At 41.9% G+C, this 21,122-nt stretch overlaps 1 protein-coding gene across 2 annotated transcripts in view; it reads right to left on the reverse strand.

The window, feature by feature from the left end:
- Positions 1-21,122, reverse strand: part of LOC115619036 (chromodomain-helicase-DNA-binding protein 9-like) — a 117,130-nt gene that overhangs the window by 48,551 nt on the left and 47,457 nt on the right. Inside the window, exons 1-2 of one of the 2 annotated variants that reach the window (XM_030511051.1) lie at positions 18,937-19,040; positions 17,400-17,737 (exon numbers count right to left, since the gene is read on the reverse strand). In XM_030511051.1, coding sequence (XP_030366911.1) covers positions 17,400-17,737; positions 18,937-18,975 — 377 coding nt within the window. In that variant the 5' untranslated portion in view covers positions 18,976-19,040. Of the gene's footprint in view, positions 1-17,399; positions 17,738-18,936; positions 19,041-21,122 lie in introns of those variants that run through there. The other variant, XM_030511050.1, reaches the window with a different exon arrangement.

Raw genomic sequence — 21,122 nt, forward strand, 5'->3', positions numbered from 1 at the left:
CTACAGGCAAGCAGTTACCTTACCATTACAAACTCTTCTATATCATACACATTTAAAATCTATAAATGCATAAAAGAGATGCCAAATCCAGTATTTAACTGACAATGGTAAGCTATACAAAGTTAGCATGAACATCATCTGCAGATGAGGACAGTAAATAATTTATCATAAATAATTTGCCATTGCAAAATATACCTTCTCTTATTTTTACTCAAAACAATTAGCTATGGACAACAAGCAAACATTATTCAAAGCTGTCTGACATGCAAAACTTGCATGTTTAAGTCATTCATTCAATGGTAAAAATGAGGGAATTGCACGAATCCTTTAAGACATTAAAAAATAAAAGTAAAACAGAGGCTGTATTCAAAACCCCATAGTTTTATCTCTAAGAAATCTTAGAGCCTCTCAGAAAACGTTAAGCAGCAACGTTGTGCTGAATAGTTAAATTCTAATGAAAAAGCAACAATTATCTCTTTTTTCAGATTTAAAGGCTATGCAGTAAATCACGACACCAATGATTTGTTTTTAACTAAAGGGTATACAATTTTTTTTCATATTTGAGATGTGCCAAATACTCCTCTTGAAATATGTTTTCAGTGGCCTAATTGCAGAATGATTACAAACTACCCAATAAAATCACAGATAAAGTACTGTCCTTAAATATATATTTTATACAGTATCTAATCATCAGATTTGTGCAGCAAACAAGCCTCTTCTGCCATTTTATGGAACAAATTAAAGACAAAAGTCTTTAGTCTTTATACAGACAAAACAAGTTATTTTACACCAAAGTAGCATCAAATATATTGGTCACCTAAAAACTCACTGATGAGAAGGTAGTGGTTAATACACTTGGATCTCATTTGCTTCGCTTTGAAAGTGTCCAAATAAAAGAACTATCACATAATTACTACGTCCAAACTAACAGTTCACAAAGAAAAGGAAAATCTTAAATTACAAAAAAACCTACAGATACTTTAAGCAACATAGAATCATAGAATAGTTAGGGTTGGAAAGGACCTTAAGGTCATCTAGTTCCAACCCCCCTGCCATGGGCAGGGACACCTCGCACTAAACCATGTCGCCCAAGGCTCTGTCCAACCTGGCCTTGAACACCGCCAGGGATGGAGCATTCACAACTTCCTTGGGCAACCCATTCCAGGGCCTCACCACCCTCACTGTAAAGAACTTCTTCCTTATATCTAATCTAAACTTCCCCTGTTTAAGTTTGAAGCCATTACCCCTTGTCCTACCACTACAGTCCCTAAGGAAGAGTCCCTCCCCAGCATCCTTATAGGCCCCCTTCAGATACTGGAAGGCTGCTATGAGGTCTCCACGCAGCCTTCTCTTCTCCAGGCTGAACAGCCCCAACTCTCTCAGCCTGTCTTCATACGGGAGGTGCTCCAGCCCCCTTATCATCCTCGTGGCCCTCCTCTGGACTCGCTCCAACAGCTCCATGTCCTTTTTATGTTGAGGACACCAGAACTGTACACAGTACTCCAAGTGAGGTCTCATGAGAGCAGAGTAGAGGGGCAGGATCACCTCCTTTGACCTGCTGGTCATGCTTCTTTTGATGCAGCCCAGGATACGGTTGGCTTTCTGGGCTGCGAGTGCACACTGAAGCCAGCTCATGTTAAGCTTCTCATCAACCAACACCCCCAAGTCCTTGTCTGCAGGGCTGCTCTGAATCTCTTCTCTGGCCAATCTGTAGCTGTGCCTGGGATTGCCCTGACCAAGCTGTACAGAAGATTATAGGCATATTTTCAGAAGCAATTAACATTTTCATTGGTTTTTAATATTTAAGCACCAGGTATGTTCAGTGGAAAGGCTTAAAAAAAAAAAAAAAAACCACCAAAAAAACCCCCCAACAAAAAAATCCCCCAAAAACCCCACCACAAACCCACACAAACACCCCAAACCAACCAAAAACATTTTCCACTCCCATATTTTTTACTTCTAGTACAAAGTGAATGGCACTACTAACTGCACACTGAAATGAAGCTGCAGTAAGCATAATCACAGAGCTGCTTAATCACAGAGCTGCTTAATCACAGAGCTGCTTGTTCAGAAGTAAATTCTGATCCTCAAGTCCTTGCTTTTCATTAGGTGTTCTCAGCTTTGCAGGAAATAATTTCAACAGTTAACACACTGGTTTTCCTACTGTCTTCAAGAGTAGTTTGGGGTTTTTCTCCCCCCTCACTTTTCAATCTCTCATTAGTTTTTTTGTTTTGTTTTGGGTTTTTTTTGGGTTTTTTTTAGACTATTGGATTCTCAGGTATTTTTCCAATATGACTCTTTCTGGTGATGGACTTGGATAAACCACTTTTTCAATTTTTATCTCACTTCGTTTCAAGGAATTAAAGTGTTACATTAGCACTTGTCAGCTAACATATTCCCAAGCAATGCAGACAATGCATGCTATGATTGAACTTCCGAGCTTGCTGTTAAAAGGAACTGTGGATGCTAAAATTTAACATGGATTTAAAGGCAAACCTGATAAACTTACAAGTGAGAATTTCTTGGAAGACTGTTCATGAGATGGTACCTATCCCACAAAGTTCCTGGTTTGTATCTTTGAAATTTGGAAAAATATTAAGAGGTATCATGTGTGATTTCCCTGCTCTTAAATTCTTCCCATTGCTTCTGACCATGCTGGAGAGAAGACACTAGGCCAGATAAAACTCTGGTCTCAACTGGGTAGGCAGTCTAAGCTTTGTCTGTATGTTAAGGGCAACAAGCTGTGCTGATCTGTACCTGTCCCTTATTGATCTTTTAATTTAAATAACTAGACAGAGAAGCATATTCAATCCAGTGAACTCACATGATTTAATTTTTAAATTATTATTTTTTGACCAATAAATGAGAATCCAAGTCTTCTCTTTGATTTGGAGCAAAGGCATTAAAGGCCTGATGCATATATGGCATGTAGAGATGACTGTGAATGTGATACACATTTTGATTTGTAAATGAACAAGACCACTAACAACAAAGAAAAAGGATACTTTCATCAAATAGGTGTTGAGATATAAGCCAAGCTGGAAGGGATCTCTGAAGGACATCTGGTCCCTACTCAAAGCCAACTTCAGAGTTATTTTATGTTGCTCAGTTCAGTCAAGCTCTGCTTGTCTCCAAGGCTGACATCTCCCTGTGCAACCTATTCCAAATTTTGATCCTCTTTTTTGTAATGGTAGATTAAAATGCTTCTTAAATGCATGCTGCTATATGTTAAGCATTTGTATCTGTGCAACCATAGTTCATCCTCATTTCATGTGCTACTGCCTAATATTTTAGGCTCAGGTTCCTTTTGGATTCAAGCAGCACAGTGTTATGGAAGGCCATAACTATTTTACTATGGGTTGTAGTGGCATCCATTGAATAGCAGAGCATTTTAAGGACCCTCTGTTTTAGAACACGGGCTTATTTTGTGATTAGACTGCTCCAGCTACATCTTGCTTTGCACATTTTTTTTTTCCCCTCTCCTTCTCTGTAGTTGTAATCCCCCCTTGTGTTCACCTCTCGATCTGCCCCAGAAGTCTTACGTATAATATTCCACTTCTGTTGGCTTTTGTGCCTTATCTTCACCTTGTATTCCCTACTCCCCATACTTCACAAGCATCTCCCTGAAATTTCTTAAACATCTTGTCCAGATGATGCAGATCAGAACATTTACTCCTCTATACAGATATGGTGCCAGTGAGAGGAATAAAAGCAGTTTCACTTTTTTCTGATCCAGTGCTCAGAACCACAATGCTCCTTGCTATCAAAAGTTGCTGAACAGCAGTATGGTGCTAAAGTCACGTATTTCTATTAGTAAAAACACAATCTGCTCATGTTTTGGCCAAAAACCTCTAAAAATCTGCTATGTGAAAACAATTTTCAGAAAAAGCTTGTAAACTGGATCAATCCTGTGAAAATTTTTCACCAAGAGAGCAAGTTCTCTTGCCAGTTTATAATTTCTACATGAAAGCATGAAGATCCTTGGCTAAAACCCCTTTTTCCTCTCCGAAACAAGCTGTGCTGAGCAGAAACTATCTATTCTGTTTCTATGAAAAGGAAACAGCACACTGTAGACACAGGATAAATAGTATCAGACTCCATTCCAATTTCACTTTCTCTTGCCTTTTTAAATTTAAAATGTATCTTACCCCATATTATCTAGAAATACTTTAACAATTAATTAGCGTAGATTTCTTCAACATGTATTTCCTTCTTTTGTAACCACAAACTAAAGATGTTGAGAGACTCCTATGACTGAAAAAGGTTATGAAGAAGCCATCTTATAAGCCATTAGTGCTTTTGATCCTTAGCACAAGGCTCCTAACATGGTTTAGATGACAAAACTGAAAGACTTAAAAGTATGAGCAAGACCACCAGGAAACTCTATGTGAGGAACACCACAACTTCTCTCTTATAAATTAAGAATAAGTAACAGCAGATGAAGAATGCGACGGAAAAAGGGTCAGCACTTTAAACACCTTGAAAATTATGTAGAACATGAAGAACAGGTTTTTTCAAAGCCTTCCAGTTAGTCGGGTGGGGGTGGGGAGAAAACCAGCAAACATGTATCAGGCATGTAAGAAATGATAAGTATTGCTAGCCTTGAATGCATGCCTTTAACACATCATTTTACTTTAATTTCCGCAAAACAGCGAATAACCAAGTAACTATTTATGTACAAAGCCATCTCCCAGATATTTTAATTTGTAGTCAAAGCACTTTGTTATATTACCAGCAATAAAACTCCTGTTATCAATAGTATTAATATTACTTCATTACTAAAAACCTGGCTAAAAATCTTACCTACTAGGACTACACAAAGAAGATATTTCCTTGATAAGACAGGGTACCCACTTGGAATGAGTTAAACTAGTGGTATAAAAACAGTTGCTCTTATCCTTTTAGCGCATGTTTAATAAATAATACCAACACTAATATTAGCCACTGTCTCCTCCAGTTAAATTTTGTCCTGGGTTCAGGAGAAACAGTCATTTTTCTCCTTCTTAGTAGCTGGTGCAGTGCTGTGTTTTTGACTTTCAGCCTGGGAACAACACTGATAACACCGATGTTTTTAGTTGTTGCTAAGTAATGTTTACTCTGACCAAGGACTTTCTCAGTCTCATGCTCTGCCAGGGAGGAGGGGAAGCTGGGAGGAAGCAGAGACAGGACACCTGACCCAAACTAGCCAAAGGGGTATTCCATACCACAGCACGTCATGCCCAGTATATAAACCGGGGGGAGTTACCCGGAAGGCACAGATCGCTGCTCGGGTCAGGCTGGGTATCGGTCAGCGGGTGGTGAGCTATTGTATCCTCTCCCCTTGTTATTTCCTTTATCGTTATTATCATTGGTGGTAGCAGTAGTGGTTTTGTATTATACCTTAGTTACTGGACTGTTCTTATCTCAACCCGTGGGAGTTACATTCCTCCGATTCTCCTCCCAACCCCCCGGGAGTGGGGGGAGAAAGAAGGGGGGGAGTGAGCGAGCGGCTGTGTGGTTCTGAGTTACCAGCTGGGCTCAAACCAGGACAGTTCTTTGTGGCGCCCAACGTGGGGCACAAAGGGTTGAGATAACGACAGATCTGACCAGAGTGTGTCTCGTCATATTTGTGATAAGCACTCATTGATACTACTAGTCACAATGTTGATTTATTGGCTCTCAGAGTCATTGCACTCAATCTCAGAGTTTCAGCATGTCATAAGTTACTTACAGCCAGTATTTGCTATTTTAGTGTTTATCGGCTGAGGGGCCTGGGCTAAGATTATTGTTTAGCTGTACTTCATGGTAATGACTTGTAATATAATAGACTCATTGATCATGAAACTGGTCTGGCTTGCACTCCCAGCATGGCCATCACCTCTATACTTTGGGAGGTATATAATGAAATCTTATAGCAATTACATATCTTGTTTTTTCTCCTTGGGAGGTGAACCTACGAAGGAGGCATTCCTTTACAGCCCCTGCTCCCCCACCAGGCTATTTACAACAGCATTTGAGAGTCCTGAAGATTTTGGATGGCCTTTGAATACCCTTGAGACCTGCCTGCTGATTGTGCTGGGGATCAGCATGTTGGCAAACATACGGAGTGTGTTTTACCCACGGCCATCCCGTCGTAGGAACATCCTATTTCGTTTAATGTCAAAAATTCAGCAGTATCAGGTTCGAATCTGGTCTAGGGTTAGACGACGATATAGGAGGACCACCAGGAGATTTTCCCTGAGGCTGGACAGTTATGAGTGGCAGGGTGTGTGGGATAGTATGGGCAAGTACCTAGGCCAGTGGGCCCCTCCAGTGCTTTGGAACTTCACCACTGAACAAGTGCAACATCCGGAAAAACTAGTAAAACACTTAAACGAGGTGTGCTGTCGTCCTGGTTATACCAGAGAGGGACAAATCTTGGCAACGTGCTGGGGCTTGGCCTATGCCTACAGAGCCCTGCTCAACACTATCCAGCACCTTCAAAGGGAAAAAAATGTCTCTGGATCTGATGGCAAAGCAACAGACAACGCAGCTATGCCAACTACAAGCACAGCAGCTACTCAGACCCTGACCACAACAGTCAACACAGCTACTCCAAGTACAGCAGCTACATCAACCCCAGTGACAAGCACAACAGCTACTCAAACCCTGACCACAACAGACAACGCAACTACTCCAACTTCAAATACAGCAGTTACACCAACCCCAGTGACAAGCACAAAAGCTACTCAAGCCCCGACAGCAACAGACAATGTGGCTACTCCAAGCACCGCAGCCACACCAACCCCAGTGACAAGCACAGTAGCTACTCAAACCCCGACAGCAACAGATAATGCAGCTGTTGCTGTTACTCAACTCCCAAGCACAACAGCTGCACCAACCCCAGCAATAGACATTGCAACCACTCCAATCCTAGTGGCAGACACTGCAGCCACTCCAACCACAGTGACAAACACTGCAGCTAAACCAAATGACCAATTTGTGACAATGTCTGTTGCCCCTGTAAGCAAAAGCAAACGAAAGGCACAAAGTGCAACCCGCGAAGCGAAGAAAGATGAAGACCCAATGCCATTACTACATGCAACAGCATCTGAACAAGAGTTACTACTACGTGGGTCAGAGGAAGAGGAAGAAGAAGAAGAGGTCACTTCTCGACCCCGGACCTCAACCGAACTGCGGAATATGCGAAAAGATTTCACCCGTCTTCCAGGGGAGCACATTGTCACCTGGTTGCTCCGGTGCTGGGACAAAGGGGCCGACGGTCATGAACTAGAAGGTAGGGAAGCCAAGCAGCTGGGATCACTTGCTAAGGAAGGAGGAATTGACAAAGCAATTGCAAGAGAGAAGCGAGACCTCAGTCTTTGGAGGCGGCTCCTGGCAGCTGTGAAGGAAAGGTTTCCCTACAAAGACGATATTACGAATCGCTCAGCCAACTGGACCATGATAGAGAAAGGCATCCAGTCCCTGAGGGAATCAGCCATTATAGAGATGATCTATCCAGCTCCCCACGCGTACCAACGCATGTCTCAGCTATTAACAGAAGGCGCCCTACTGCTCGAGAAAGAAAATATAGGAGGTACACGCCACGGGCCACCCTATGGTTTTACCTGCGGGATCATGGAGAAGACATGAGAAAGTGGGATGGAAAACCTACTTCAGCTCTGGAGCAACGGGTGCGTGAACTGAAGAGGAGAACAATGGTCAAGGATGATCCTCCCAGGAAAGCTGGTGCTCCAGTCTCTGGCGAGCAGTTTCCCAGATGGAGCGAAAGAGCTGATTTTACTCCAGCTCCTGTGATAAGGAATACTAATCCCTTTCTACAAGACAGAAGCGGAGAATTTTGTGATCACTATTAGAGGGGCCCTGCCTCCAGCCAGGTGGAGGAGAGGGATAATCGGGTTTACTGGACTGTGTGGATCAGATGGCCTGGCACATCAGTCCCACAGAAGTATAAGGCTCTAGTAGATACCGGTGCACAGTGTACTCTGATGCCATCAAGGTATCAAGGGGTGAAACCCATTTATATTTCTGGAGTGACAGGAGGATCCCAAGCGTTAACTATGCTGGAAGCTGAAATCAGCCTGACTGGGAGGAAGTGGCAAAAGCACCCCATTGTAACTGGTCCAGGGGCTCCATGCATCCTTGGCATAGACTATCTCAGGAGAGGGTATTTCAAAGACCCAAAAGGGTATAGATGGGCTTTTGGTATTGCTGCCTTGGAGACAGAGGAAATTAAGCAGCTGTCCACCTTACCCGGTCTCTCAGAGGATCCTTCTGTTGTGGGGTTGCTGAAGGTCGAAGAACAACAAGTGCCAATTGCAACCACAACAGCGCACCGGCGGCAATATCGCACCAACCGAGACTCCTTGATTCCCATCCATAAGCTGATCCGCAGACTGGAGAGCCAAGGAGTGATCAGCAGGACCCGCTCACCCTTTAATAGCCCCATATGGCCAGTGCAAAAGTCTAATGGAGAGTGGAGATTAACAGTAGACTATCGTGGCCTGAACGAAGTCACACCACCATTGAGTGCTGCCGTACCGGACATGTTAGAACTTCAGTATGAACTGGAGTCAAAGGCAGCCAAGTGGGATGCCACAATTGACATTGCCAATGCATTTTTCTCAATCCCTTTGGCAGCAGAATGCAGGCCACAGTTTGCTTTCACTTGGAGGGGCGTCCAGTACACTTGGAACCGACTGCCCCAGGGGTGGAAACACAGCCCCACCATCTGCCATGGATTGATCCAGACTGCACTGGAACAGGGGCAAGCTCCAGAACACCTGCAATACATTGATGACATCATCGTGTGGGGTGATACAGCGGAAGAAGTTTTTGAGAAAGGGAGGAAGATAATCCAAATCCTGCTGAAGGCCGGTTTTGCCATAAAACGGAATAAGGTCAAGGGACCTGCACAGGAGATTCAATTTTTGGGAATAAAATGGCAAGATGGACGCCGCCAGATCCCCACAGACGTGATCAACAAGATAACAGCAATGTCTCCACCAACTAACAAGAAAGAAACACAAGCTTTCTTAGGTGTTGTGGGGTTCTGGAGAATGCACATCCCAAATTACAGTCTGATTGTAAGCCCTCTCTACCACGTGACCCGGAAGAAGAATGATTTCAAATGGGGCCCTGAGCAACAACAAGCCTTTGAACAAATTAAACGAGAAATAGTTCATGCAGTAGCCCTTGGACCAGTGCGGGCCGGGCCAGATGTGAAAAATGTGCTCTATACCGCAGCTGGGGAGAATGGTCCTACCTGGAGCCTCTGGCAGAAAGCTCCAGGGGAGACTCGAGGTCGACCCCTTGGCTTTTGGAGTCGGGGATATAAAGGATCCGAGGCCAGCTATACTCCCACTGAAAAAGAGATACTGGCAGCCTATGAAGGGGTTCGAGCTGCCTCAGAAGTGATTGGAACTGAAGCGCAGCTCCTCCTGGCACCCCGGTTGCCTGTGCTGGGCTGGATGTTCAAAGGCAGGGTCTCCTCTACACATCATGCAACGGATGCTACATAGAGTAAGTGGGCCGCACTAATTACACAACGAGCTCGAACAGGAAATCTTAGTCGTCCAGGAATTCTAGAAGTCATCATGGACTGGCCACAGGGCAAAGATTTTGGGATGTCACCAGAAGAGGAGGTGACGCGTGCTGAAGAGGCCCCACCATATAATGAACTGTCAGAGAGTGAAAAGCAATATGCCTTGTTTACTGATGGGTCCTGCTGTATTGTGGGAAAGCATCAGAGATGGAAGGCAGCTGTGTGGAGTCCCCTGTGACAAGTTGCAGAAACTGCTGAGGGAGAGGGTGAATCGAGTCAGTTTGCAGAGGTGAAAGCCATCCAGCTGGCCTTGGACATTGCTGAACGAGAAAAATGGCCAGTACTTTATCTCTACACTGACTCATGGATGGTGGCAAACGCCCTGTGGGGGTGGTTGCAGCAATGGAAGCAGAGCAACTGGCAACGCAGAAGTAAACCCATCTGGGCTGCTGCATTGTGGCAAGATATCGCTGCCCGGGTGCAGAACCTGGTGGTGAAGGTACGCCACGTAGATGCTCATGTACCCAAGAGTCGGGCCACTGAGGAACACCAGAATAACCAGCAAGTGGATAAAGCTGCTAAGATTAAAGTGGCTCAGATGGACTTGGATTGGCAACATAAGGGTGAATTATTTTTAGCCCGGTGGGCCCATGACACCTCAGGCCATCAAGGCAGAGATGCAACATATAGATGGGCTCGTGATCGAGGGGTGGACTTAACGATGGACACTATTGCCCAGGTTATTCACGAATGTGAAACATGTGCTGCAATTAAGCAAGCCAAGCGGTTAAAGCCTCTCTGGTATGGAGGACGATGGCTGAAGTACAAGTATGGAGAGGCCTGGCAGATTGACTATATCACACTCCCACCGACCCCCCAAGGCAAGCGCTACGTGCTTACCATGGTGGAAGCAACCACCGGATGGCTGGAAACATACACTGTGTCCCATGCCACTGCCCGGAACACTATCCTGGGCCTTGAGAAACAAGTCTTGTGGCGACACGGCACCCCAGAGAGAATTGAGTCAGACAATGGGACTCATTTCCGGAACAACCTCATAGACACTTGGGCCAAAGAGCATGGCATTGAGTGGGTATATCACATCCCCTACCATGCACCAGCCTCTGGGAAAATCAAAGGGTACAATGGGCTGTTAAAAACTACCCGGAGAGCAATGGGTGGTGGGACTTTCAAACACTGGGATACACATTTACCAAAAGCCACCTGGTTGGTCAACAGTAGGGGATCTGCCAACAGGGCTGGCCCAGCCCAATCAGAACTTTTACGTCCTGTAGAGGGGGATAAAGTTCCTGTGGTGCACATAAAGAATTTGTTGGGGAAGACAGTCTGGGTTATTCCTGCTTCAGGTAAAGGCAAACCCACTCGTGGGGTTGCTTTTGCTCAGGGACCTGGATATACTTGGTGGGTAATGCGGGAAGATGGGGAAGTCCGATGTGTACCTCAAGGGGATTTGATTTTGGGGGAAAACAGCCAATGAACTCAATTGTACGCTGTTGCCTGCTCTATAACACTTTTATAGCCCACCAGCTAGATATCTTCAGGTCGCCAGCAATTGACCCTGACTTCCCTCCGATCATCACCTCAACAAAGAATGAATTTTGAGGAAACCAGATGAGCTCAGCAGTGACCAGACGAGTTTGGCGGTATCATCAGCAGGCCACAACCCAACACTACATACCGTCCCTCCTGCCCTGAAAGACTATTACAAGAGATGGAGCCTGACATCATGGACTGGATGAGTTCAGCAATTTTACAGGGATTGGTCCATGGACTAGGGAATGATATCTTTCTCTGTGTGTGGGTGTGGGTGTATATATATATGTGTATATATATGGGACAGGGGCGATGTTGTGTTGAGAGATGTGGGATCTGAGCATGACATGAATGGTATGGAATAAGGGGTGGATACTGTCCTGGGTTTAGCTATAGTAGTCAATTTTTCTCCTTCTTAGTAGCTGGTGCAGTGCTGTGTTTTTTAACTTTCAGCCTGGGAACAACACTGATAACACCCATGTTTTTAGTTGTTGCTAAGTAATATTTACTCTGACCAAGGACTTTCTCAGTCTCATGCTTTGCCAGGGAGGAGGGGAAGCCGGGTGGAAGCAGAGACAGGACACCTGACCCAAACTGGCCAAAGGGGTATTCCATACCATGGCACGTCATGCCCAGTATATAAACCAGGGGGAGTTACCCAGAAGGCACAGATTGCTGCTCGCGTCGGGCTGGGTATCGGTCAGCGGGTGGTGAGCTATTGTATCCTCTCCCCTTGTTATTCCCCTTATCATTATTATTATGGGTGGTAGCAGTAGTGGTTTTTTATTATACCTTAGTTACTGGACTGTTCTTATCTCAACCCGTGGGAGTTACATTCTTCCGATTCTCCTCCCCATCCCTCCGGGCACGGGGGGAGGAAGAAGGGGGGGGTGAGCAAGCAGCTGCGTGTTTCCGAGTTACCAGCTGGGCTCAAACCACGACAAGTTCCAACCCCGTGCCATAGGCAGGGACACCTTCCGCTAGATGAGGTTGCTCCAAGCCCCATCCATCCCGGCCTTGAACACTGCCAGGGATGGGGCAGCCACAGCTTCTCTGGGCAACCTGTACCAGGGCCTCACCACCCTCACAGGGAACAACTTCTTTCCCAGAAGGATGATAAAATTTGGAATTTGTGTGCCATTTCTAATCATGACATAAGAAATTTACGATCTAACAGATCAAAAAGATTCAGTGAGCATCTCTTCCCTTTGAGCATAGATCTATTAGCCAACATTTGCCTGACTTACATGAAACACAAAAGACAACTCACAGTGTCTTGCCTTACCCGAAATTCACTTCAAGTTCTAGGCATTTAAACTTGAATGCTACAGGATCAGTAGAACAGGCCAATCACTTCCTTCCCCCCTGACCTTTCTGTCAGGGTCTTGGGTTCTGAAAATGCTCTTGTAAACAGTAAATGTAAGACCTACTCCAAGGCAATGAGGACATTTAATCATTTCAGTAGCAAACAGGATCACACACGACTTGCCGTATTCATTACTACATAATTTAAGGGCTGTTAAAATAAAATAATCCACCATTGTTCTACCATATGAAACAATACAGCCATTTCTGATAACAGGAAACAACTTGGAACTTAAGGACTACCACCCTGAATTGAACTCCTGAAAAGCAAATTCTTAGCATTTGTGGGATTTATTTAAACTACATGGTAATAAAAAACAAAAACAAAAAAACACAAAACCAAAACCTAAATGTAGGCTACTAATATTGCCCTTTACATCACCAGTGCAGAGCTGCTGCTTTTCATCAGGACCATGATATTTAATTTTATGTTTGAGTAGGTGGAAATACAGAGAGCTATAAAACCTAAATGCCAATCTACTTTATTGAAAAACAGAATGTTCACAATTCCTAATTCTTCCATCCTTCACATCAAGTGGAAAGAACTAGACTTTTTAGTTTAAATATGCATCACCTTAAATGGAAGAAGTAGAATTATCATCAGTTAGAAAAAGCTTATAAATGGAAACAAGTTCTATGCAAAAATAGGGTTTAAATAGATTCCTGAACATCAATGCACCTTGGTAAATAGCCAGGATATGAAAAGTGGTTATGCAGACCTCAGAAAAATTGTAAAGTAAGTTAAAGAATTAACCTGATCAGTAATCGATGCATAAAGCAAACTGGTTACTTAATTTGGTAACACTAAATGTATTATACATGCATTATTCTAATAATTTCTGTCATATACTTACAACGTTCTTGGTAGTAAAGGGATTTAGTCATTGATCTTCACCAATGCTTATGGCACAGAAGCCTTACTGATTACTGAATCCAGTTTTAAACTATTATTTGACTGAAATTAACAGGCATTATTTCTTTGAGTTCAACAGGTGAGAGGATTAAAAACCTCAATGCCCACCTTTAGAAAGAAAATACAGCCTGCCTAGAAAGTAACTGCTAGTAATTTATACCTAGCAATGATAAATTGGAAAGAATTATGCTATAATTTTTTTCCTGTGCATGTAGATCTCAAGAATCACTAAGGAAAATGCAAACAATTAATAACATGAAACCCCAAACACATACCCACCACATTTTGATCCTAGATGAGGGCTACTCAATTTCAGTAAAAGCTGTATGGTATGACATTTAAAAGCATTTTTTATCTGATGGCTACCAGGCAATTTTATCAAAGTCTGTTCAGCAACTAGTGTTCCAGCTCCACCTGAGCAGTGACACAGAGTAGATAATTTTAACAGATGGACAACTGTGTAGCTTTGCAAATCCTCCTCAAAAGCAATACAGGATGTGCTACACAGACAGAACCCTTGCAAGATCTCAGCAAAGTTTATGACCACAATTGAAATAAGAGTTCACTGAGTGCTGGAATACAGAAGGTACAATTATGCTCACACTGGATAGCCTAGGTTTGATGATAGCAGAGATGTGAAAGATCATATTAAAATAATTCTCCAAACACTTCTCAAAACGGGGGGGGGGGGGGGACTCAATATATTTGTTCATAGTTTCTGCTCTTTCAGCTCTATACTAGCCTGCAAATCAAACAGGAGCTACCTGAAACACGCATCTGACTTCAGACCTTCCGAAACACGCATAACCACACTGCCTCCCACACTGGTCTGGCTCTTGGAATCCAAACCAAATCAGCATATTTAACAGTTACTGCAAGTTAAATGTGGTTGCTATAGAAATCACTGAACGAAAATAAAGATACTCATCTGGGATGAACATACCATAGTGGAACTCCTACAAAGGGAAGGCAGATATACCCAGAAGAAATTATCCACTACTGTTAAAAACACATACTTAGTTCATGCTTTTTTACTGTAGACCTTTATTGGCTGTAAAGTTTCACTCATGATTTTATTGCTTGTAGAAGAACTACAGTTGATAACAGTTTAGAACAGTTGGAAATTGTTTATATATCTTTTTAATCATGAGGGGGGACTTTTTACTGTCTTTGGGTTTTCCTTCCCACTTAAATGCAAGCAATGTCATGTATGTAACTGCTATTTTTTTTCAAGTTTTTCTCCTTATTGAGTAAAAAAGAAAAATAAATAGTAATTTTTCTCTTACAGTTTTAAACAGATCTCAAACCCCCTTATTTCCAAGATAAATCAAGACTTTTCATAGAATTGAGGTCCTCCCTTCCACTTCTTGCCCAATAAAAGTGCTTAAAGGTATTACTTCAGCATGGTAGCATTTTTTTCCCCAAGATTGAGTCAGAGCTTGTTTTAATAAGAAAACCAATGTAGCAATCCACACATTTAAAACCCCAATCCTATTTTGACATCATAATTTCCAGGATATGTTAAGATTCGTTCAGAAATATTTTCTTAGGAATGTAAACAGGGAAAAACCTTTAGAAGAGTTGTTTAGCCTTCTAAACTCCTTATTAGTTACTGGATTTCATTTTGTCCTTCTCTAAATAATACAGATTTTATTAATCACACAATTTTTTTAAACCACCTTTGAAAAGACAAGTATAGCCATTTTCTAGTAAATATTCTTCTTGTATAAGATCAATAGTTACATTTGCATAGAAAACAGCCTGGTAAGATTATTCTTTTTTAAAAATCAAGGCCTTCTTGCAATTATTGCTGTTCAAAACCACTGCAGCATATTATTTTTGCTAGACAGTTAATATTTTATGTATTTGTGAAATAATATAAAATAGTGCTAACAACAACACTGTGAAGCTGTTTGGATACAAAAATTAAGTATGTGGATGCCTCGAAGCATTAGATTTACTTCTGTCCATCAAAACACAGAAATTCTGTAAAATCTGTAATATGTGGCTCTAGAATATTCCCTCCACTGCTCTTTTAAGAAGATCCGAGTGCCAAATCTTTAGGTATGTGTCCCACATAGTTAAAGCAATACCTGGCAGCATGATTAAGTTAACTAAAAAAAAAAAGTTTGGATATTAGGAAAAATTCCTTCACAGAGAAGGTGATCAGGTATTGGAACAGGCTTCCCAAGAAAGTGGTGGAATCACCGTCCCTGGAAGTGTTCAAAAGCCATGTAGATGAGGCCCTCAGTGATATGGTTTAGGGGTGGTCCTGGCAGTGCTGGGGTAATGGTTGGACTTGATGATTTTAAAGGTCTTTTCCAACCTTGTTGATTCTATGAAAAGTGCTACTGGGGCATTAGCTGATTAAACCAGTAAATAAAGGGGAGGCAAACCTTCACAGCTCAATGCAACATTATGACACGTTGACCATGATTAAATGGGAGTCTCCATACCAGCTTCACTGTACTTTGGATCAAGCACAAATATCATAGTTTAAAACGTAGTTTGAGAAACATCTCTTGATGCTGTGTCATGAAAGCTTGGAAACTGATCCTAACCCATGTGCACAGCTAAGCATTTCATGAGACAGAAAAAAATGCTTAAGTATAAATCAAAGGTAACAGTTTATTTAATTTTTCTGATTAAAACAAGTAAAAATATTATGGGAACTATGTCTTATATCCTAAGGATGGTATTTTGGCAGGTTTTGTCAATTATCCAAAAGAATGCATAGGAAGCACATTAAGGGCAATTCACATGAAGCTTCAAGAAACTGACCCTAGCTAAACAACAGTGGGTAAATTTTCTGATTAGACAGACCCACAAAATGTCTGTTACAGAACGTAAATAAATTCAGAAACATGAAAGTGAAATCAACTTTGGAAGTGCACATCCGAAATCCCACTTGGAACAAAATGGGAGAAAAAAAATGCTAAGGAGTTCAGCAGTGAGCAGCATTCATATGCCAACCCATAGCCAGAAGAGAAAGAAATTAAGGCCATGAAAGCTCACGTTAAGTATTGAGTTTAGAGCAGTAACCTTTATACTATAGGATAACTTCAAGGAAGTTGTTTACTTCAAACATGTAAGAAAAGTACTGATGTCGGGTGGGGGGGGGAAGAAAAAAAACCAAACCACAAAGGGGTTGATTAAAAGAGCATTCATTTCTGCTCCATATACATGAGAATATACATATATATATACGAGATTTAAATTTGGAGAGCTATGCCAGTTAATATTTCTGTTACCACAAAAAAAGCACGGATTTAAAAAAGCAAAAATCAGACTGTAGCTAAGATTTCCATTTCAAGTTCTGACCGACATACTTAACAGTGGAAATTAGACACTCCTTTAAAAGTATACAGGAGAATTAGGTTAGCTCTGGAGACTGAAGACGTGCCACCTACTGAATCCCTTGGAGCATTCTAGCACCTAATGCCTTTCCAAAGCTTCTTACCCCATGGTATCCACCCAGCTTGACCCAGATGAGTCTGCAAAATTTTTAAGAGGGCAGATTAAATTGATATGACCAAAGACAAAGTGCTTATAATACATATTTTCCAATACGTACTTTACTTTTGATACATGTGATACCTATAAGAATATTCACTTGCTAACAAGTTCATTTAGCTTCCAGTTCCTCCCCATGCAGTTTATCATGCACACTGTACTGAAGATACATGCCAAAACTGATAAAGACAGCATATATCGTATAGATGAAGTTAATTTGGAGTCAGAACCAATAACAACATTAGATGAAAGATACTTTGGTCTTGTCTATGCTTCAAAGTAAGTATAGAATATTTTAGGATATTAATTTAAAATAACTCCTTTCAGAAGGATTGTCCTAAAATAGTTTTATCTAAAGAGAAAACAGAGCATTCTTAATGTTCCTGAATGAGAGAGTCCACACATGGACTTAATCAGGAAGAATTTTGTGTAGGCAGTGGAGGAGAACATTTAATTATCAGTAAGTAGTTTTCATTTTAATCAAGGATTTACAGTCTGAAAGGAAGTAAGACGACATTTTAATCTACTTACCCAATTTTTGCTTTCTCTTTAATTTTGGATAAGGAACCAGTTTTCGGTTTTTTGCTCTCCTTGTCCTTTGGTTTGGATTTTACTTTTCTACCCTTCTTTTCCTCTTTTCCTTCAGCTGAAACACTAGGGAAGTTTTCAGGACTCATTACTCGTGGAATGTTTCTCTCTCCTCTCTCTTTTGCTTTTGCAATTGCTTCAGATATTATGCGATTTGCCTTCTCTTGTTTACTTTCCAAGTCTACTTTTTTCTTCTGCTTCTTTTCTGACATTGCCTTCACCTGGGTATTCTGCAACTTAGTATATGATCCCGAACCATCAGTCTTCTTGGAGGAAGGAGGCTGTAGCAGGAGACAAAAGGAAATAAAATCACCTTATTTTAAGAATATAAACATTTCCTGAAATAAAAAGTGCAAATGTTTTCAATCTAGATATGCATTAAAAACACCCCAAACAAACAAACAAACACCAAACCCAACCACATTAAACTGGCAGGGACTCAGACACAAAAAAGAAGGAATTCTGTTGATCCCACAGAATGGCATGGGTTTCAGAATAACTAAATCAATTGTGGGTTTTCAACAACCAAGCCACATACTGAAAATCAGTAAAAAAATATAATTCTAAAATTCTCTCAGCCTTCTTTCTGTAGTTAGAGAAACTGATCCTTAACCTTCCCAGCATTCCCATATATTTGACATACACCTCCAGTAAATGTTCTTCTCAAAAATCCGACAAAGCAAAGAACTCCCGAAGGTAACAGCATCAGTATTTTGCCTTTGGTAAGATATCAGGACCACAGTTACCTTAAAGCAGACGGAACAGCTACAAGACTTAGTGCTGAACAGAATAGATGCTTGAACAGAATCAAAATTAAAAAGCAAAGAAGATAAAACCAAAACTAAAATTACATGCCTCTATACTCATAAGAAGATCAGAAAGCAGTATTTCTTTCATTTAGATCAATGTATGGTCAGTGCCTTAGTTAGAAAATATAACTCGTCTTTATTATCTGGTTTTTAATCACCATTTCGTTTCATCAATGCAGCGTTGTTAACACCATGAATGCAACATTCCGATTATCAGCCTCTCTCTAACCCTGCTAGGAGACATGTTTTTGCTTTGCTTCCCTCCCCTCCCCCTTCCCTTTGAGGAATGGGAACAATTTCCTACTCAAACAAAACCCAGCAGATAACAGTTATGTTCTCACCCGTACACGTGCCTCCGCCTACAGCACGAAGAAAAGCTACAGGGGATTTCCAAAGCCATTTTGTGGCCAAGTTGGGAGCCCCTCGGCGGGTGCGTCTCCTGTGGGTGCCGCAGCAGGGCCTGACAGCGGGCGCGGGTCCCCCTAGGTGGACAGCAGTGCACGGTCTGCAGGTGCTGCCACTGCCAGACCCGCAGCACAGCAGCCAGCTCAAGATGGCGATGCGGCACAGCTCCCACAGCAGCAGCCAGTAATAAGGAAGGTTATTCAATCCCATTAGCCTTTTAGCCCAAAGAACCCCTCCTCCTCCCACACATTCAGGCTTCCACTTACCCTTCCTCTTGGCCTCTTCACTGAAGACATGTTTGGCATCAGACAAAGGCTTGCCCTCTGCTTTTTCAGCACCCCGGGCAGTGCTCAAGAGAAAAGCATTGAGAGAAGATTGCTAAACGGCCTATTTAGCAAGCTGCAGCCAAGAAATGCACAACCCTCCACAAATACGCATTGTGATTTACCAACATGTTCCTCCCCAGGCGAGCACAGGTCCACAGGTGCCGGCCAGCTGCCTCAGGTGGGGAGGGCTGCCTGCTGCCACAGCAGGGCTCGGCACCTGCTGTAACCACAGAGCTAGGTTCCAACAAAGCAAGGGAAGAAATGAATGCACAAAGCATCAAAATGCATCAGCACGAATATTAGAGATGTCGTTAAAAATACTGACTCCTTCTGCAGAAGTAGGCCAGCAGATGGTGCTGCCCGTTATTATTCCATTAGGCTCTGCAGTTTAACCCTGTCCTGGGTTTAAGCCCAGCCGGTAACTCAGAACCACGCAACTGCTCGCTCACTCCCCCACACCCAGTGAGATGGGGAGCAGAATCTAAAGAACGTAAACCCCGTGGGTTGAGATAAGAACAGTCCGGTAACTAAGGTATAATACAAAACTACTACTACAATTACTATTAATAATAATAAGGGAAATAACAAGGGGAGAGAATATAAAACTGAAAAGGGAAGGGAAAAAAAAAAAAACAAAACCCACAAGTGATGCACAATACCTCAAGTGATGCTCACCACCTGCCAACCGATACCCAGCCTGACCTGAACAGCAATCTGCCCTTCTGGGTAACTCCCCCCAGTTTATATACTGGCCATGACTTGCTGTGGTATGGAATACCCCTTTAGCTAGTTTGGGTCAGGTGTCCTGTCTCTGCTTCCTCCCAGCTTCCCGTGCCCCTCCTCAATGGCAGAGCATGAGACTGAAAAGGCCTTGATCAGAGTAAGCATTACTTAGCAACAACTAAAACACCGGTGTGTTATCAGCATTGTTCTCAGACTAAAGCCGAAACACAGCACTGCACCAGCTACTAAGAAGAATCTCATTACTATAACCTAGCTTGGCTTTACACCCCTCTGCCTAAGGCCCACGGAAGCTTTGTGGTGAAGACCTCAGACATATCTGGATGATAAACTCCTCTCCATTGCAAGGCTGGTTTCAAGTGTTATTTTCAAAGATCAGACAAGTCTTTAAATATGTATTGTCAACATATCAAATAAAACAAAAAAAGATATGATCAGGTTTCTTGAAAAGTTTATTGAAAAACAAGAAGCTTTTGACAGCATCACTTCATCCTAGCAACACCCTTTAGTCTCTGAAACACATTAAAGAAGAATGAAGATCAGGATTTGATTTGTTTTGCTTAATATATACTTATACTTTTGTGATAAATATGTGTTTTTCCATAGAAATTTTAAATTATTGCAAGGATTTTAAGATTAGGCCTTACACTTAATCAGAACTTCACTTCTACTTAAGATTAATTTCAAAATGAAGTTCATTATCCATTGAAAACACTAGTGGTACTAGTACATTAAATGGATTTTCTTATCAATACCATTTAAAAATCAAAGATCTTTCTGTAAACATGCAACTTAATCATAAGGACAATTATTAAATTTTAATTTTAGGGAACTCTAGCCAAGATACTGCTACATCATAGCATCTATACCACATTGCAGTGATTTATCTTTTAAGGTTATTATTTCATAACTTAGTAAAAGTGCTAAATCACATACTAATTTGCATTTTGAGATCAGCTAAACAAAAAAATATTCCTAATGTACTCTTGGCATAATGTCAGCTCTAAGCCAAACACTACTAAAGCCAGTATGATTTGGGGATTTTTAAAAGAAATTGGTATGTCCTTGAATATTCCTGGGCCAAAAACAAACAAAAAAACCCCACCTAATAATTAAGTGGGCAATACAGTAATGGTGGCTTTTTCATAATTCTTTTGCAATAATATACCTAGATATTTTATTCCTTTAAAGCAAAGTTTCTTACACTACAGAGCTCAAAGCTGCCTCCCAAGTTATTCCTTGACAATTATTACTTTCTTACTGTGGAATTGTGAGTATGCTGGACAAGGCTACTCTGTGTTTTAATTTCTCAGGCTGACCCTCTGCTTCTTGCCCTGTACTATTGCTTCTATTTTTGTCTCCTGCATTGCACAAACAGTAAGCTA

Source organism: Strigops habroptila, chromosome W (genome assembly GCF_004027225.2).
Source record: "Strigops habroptila isolate Jane chromosome W, bStrHab1.2.pri, whole genome shotgun sequence".
Classification (NCBI taxonomy): domain Eukaryota; kingdom Metazoa; phylum Chordata; class Aves; order Psittaciformes; family Psittacidae; genus Strigops; species Strigops habroptila.